Source organism: Anolis sagrei, chromosome 12 (genome assembly GCF_037176765.1).
Source record: "Anolis sagrei isolate rAnoSag1 chromosome 12, rAnoSag1.mat, whole genome shotgun sequence".
In the NCBI taxonomy this organism is placed as follows: Eukaryota; Metazoa; Chordata; class Lepidosauria; order Squamata; family Dactyloidae; genus Anolis; species Anolis sagrei.
This window is the reverse complement of record NC_090032.1, coordinates 16217610-16220566: the sequence shown is the minus strand read 5'-3', so window position 1 is coordinate 16220566 and position 2957 is coordinate 16217610. Positions and strand designations below refer to the sequence as shown.

General features: G+C 56.5%; 1 protein-coding gene across 1 annotated transcript in view; it reads left to right on the top strand.

Moving 5' to 3' along the window:
• The first annotated feature begins 429 nt into the window (after positions 1-429).
• PPP1R14B (protein phosphatase 1 regulatory inhibitor subunit 14B) overlaps positions 430-2957 on the top strand; it is a 24881-nt gene continuing 22353 nt past the window's right edge. Inside the window, exon 1 of the mRNA XM_067472481.1 lies at positions 430-850. Within this exon, the coding sequence (XP_067328582.1) occupies positions 590-850 (261 nt within the window). The 5' untranslated portion in view covers positions 430-589. The remainder of the gene's footprint in view (positions 851-2957) is intronic.

The window sequence follows — 2957 nt, the reverse complement described above, 5'->3', positions numbered from 1 at the left end:
GGTGTTAATCTGTGCCTGGTTGTTTCCTCTCTGCTGTTTTGCTGTTGTAATTTTAGAGTATTTTTTTTTTAAATACTGGTAGCCAGGTTTTGTTCATTTTCATGGTCTCCTCCTTTCTGTTGAAATTGTCCACAGGCTTCTTGTGGATTTCAATGGCCTTCTATGTCTTTCTTAATGGAATTTTTTGGAAGGGAGGAGAGAGGGAGGGAGGGAGGGAGACGCCCTTTTGACCTGGGGGATGGAGGAGGGGGAGTGGGGCCAGGTTTCACAGCCAGGCAACCATTATGGGGAAAAGAAGGGGAGTGTGTGTGTGTGTGTGAACAGAGAAACAGATCAGGGTGGAGTGTGGGGAGAGTGGGGGAAATGATGCTGCGGTCCCTTTAAGGGGGCGTGTCCACTGGGAGGAGCCGGACAGCAGGGGAAGGGAGGGGGGAGCCGTGGGACAAAGAGGCCGGTCGGGAAGCGGAGGGAAAGGGAGAAGGGGCTTGGCAGGCTCTGGTCCCGATCCAGAGGAAGGGGCCACAAGGGAGGAGGCGCTGCCTGCCGGTCCCCACGTGGAGCTCCCTTCCTTGACTTGCTTGCCTGGGGGATGGCGGCGCCTTGCAGCCCGGAGAGCGGGGCGCCTGGGCGGGCTGGCCCGGGGGGCTCGGTGGCGGGCCCTCGGGTGTACTTCCAGGGCGCCCCTTCGCGGGCCGAGGAGGAGGAGGAGGGCGGCGGGGGCGAGGAGGAGGAGGGCCCCGTCCGCAGGCAGGGCCGCGTCACCGTCAAGTACGACCGGAAGGAGCTCCGCAAGCGCCTCCACCTCGAGGAGTGGATCCTCGACCAGCTCACCGCCCTCTACGACTGCCAGGTCAGAGACCCACGCCCACACCCCCTCCATTGGCCCCCATTTGGCCCCCAAGACAGACTCAGTTGTGCTTCCCATTTGCTCCCATTGACTGTCCCAGTTGGCCCCAATACAGACTCGTTTGCTCTCCAGTTACAGCCCCAGTTGGGCCCCCCATTTGCCCCCCAGAAACAGCCTCAGTTGGCCCCCCATTTGCCCCCAGAAACAGCCCCAGTTGTGCCCCCCATTTGCTCCCATTGACTGTCCCAGTTGTGCCCCCATTTGCCCCCCAAATACAGCCATACTTGTGCCCCCCTTACACCCCCAGAAATAGTCTCCATTGTTCCTTCCTTTCCCCGCAAATACATCATGAGTTGTGCCCCCCATTTGCTCCCAGTTGAGCCCCCCCATTTGTCCCCAATCCAGTTCAATTTGCCCCCCCCAGTTACAGCCCCAGTTGTGTTTCCCATTTGCTCCCCTTGACTGTCCCAGTTGTGCCCCTCATTTGCTCCCCAGTTATAGACCCAGTTGAGCCCCCCATTTGCCCCCTAGTTACAGCCCCAGTTGTGTTTCCCATTTGCTCCCATTGACTGTTCCAGTCGTGCCCCCATTTGCCCCCAATACAGTTCCATTTGCCCACCAGTTACAGCCCCAGTTGTGCCCCCATTTACCCCAGGAAAAGCACCAATTGGGACCTCCCTTTGTCCCTAATACAGACTTATTTGCTCCCCAGTTACAGCCCCAGTTGTATTTCCCATTTGCTCCCATTGACTGCCCCAATTGTGCCCCCATTTGCTCCCATTAGCACTCCCACTTTTGCCCCCATTTGGCCCCAATGCAGACTCATTTGCTCCCCAGTTACAGCCCCAGTTGTGTTTCCCATTTGCTCCCATTGACTGTCCCAGTTGTGCCCCCCATTTGCCCTCCCAAATACAGCCCTAGCTGTGCCCCCATTTGGCCCCCAATACAGACTCATTTGCTCTCCAGTTACAGACCCAGTTGAGCCCCCCATTTTCCCCCTAGTTACAGCCCCAGTTGTTTCCCATTTGCTCCCATTGCCTGTCCCAGTTGTGCCCCCATTTGCTCCCATTAGCACTCCCAGTTGTGCCCTCATTTGGCCCCAATACATATTCATTTGTCCCTCAGTTACAGCCCCAGTTGAGCCCTCCATTTACCCCCAATACAGACCCATTTGCTCTCCAGTTCCAGCCCCAGTTGTGTTTCCCATTTGCTCCCCTTGTCTGTCCCAGCTGTGCCCCCATTTGCCCTCCCAAATACAGCCCTAGCTGTGCCCCCATTTGGCCCCAAATACAGACTCATTTGCTCTCCAGTTACAGACCCAGTTGAGCCCCCCATTTGCCCCCTAGTTACAGCCCCAGTTGCACCCCCCCCATTTACCCCCAGAAACGGCACCAAATGGAACTTCCCTTTGCCCCAATACAGACTCATTTGCTCCCCAGTTGTGCCTCCATTGGCCCCCAGAAACAGCCCCAGTTGGGCTCTCCATTTGCCCCCCAAATACAGCCATACTTGTGCCACCATATGCCCACATAAATAGTCTCCATTGTTCCTCCCTTTTCCCACAAATACACCATGAGTTGTGTCCCCCATTTGCTCCCAGAAACAGCCCCAGTTGAGCCCCCCATTTGTCCCCAATCCAGTTCCATTTGCCCCCCCAGTTACAGCCCCAGTTGTGCTTCCCACATGCTCCCATTAGTCCTCCCAGTTGCGTCCCCATTTGGCCCCAGTACAGACTCATTTGCCCCTCAATTTCAGCCGCAGTTGAGCTCCCCATTTGCCCCCAATACAGTTCCATTTCCCCCCCAGTTGTGCCCCTCATTTACCCCCAGAAACAGCCCCAGTTGGGCCCTCCATTTGGCTCCCAGTTACAGCTCCAGATGTGCCTCGGAGACAGATGTGCCTCCATTTGCCCCCAAATACACCCTCAGTTGTGCCCCCCAGATGTGCCCCATCTGTCCCAGAAAGAGCCCTCCCAGTTGTGCCCCCATTTGGCCCCAATACAGACTCATTTGCCATACACTTACAGCCCCAGTTATGCCCCCATTTAACCCCAGAAACAGCACCAATTGGGACCTGCATTTGCCCCTAATACAGACTCAGTTGTTTCCCA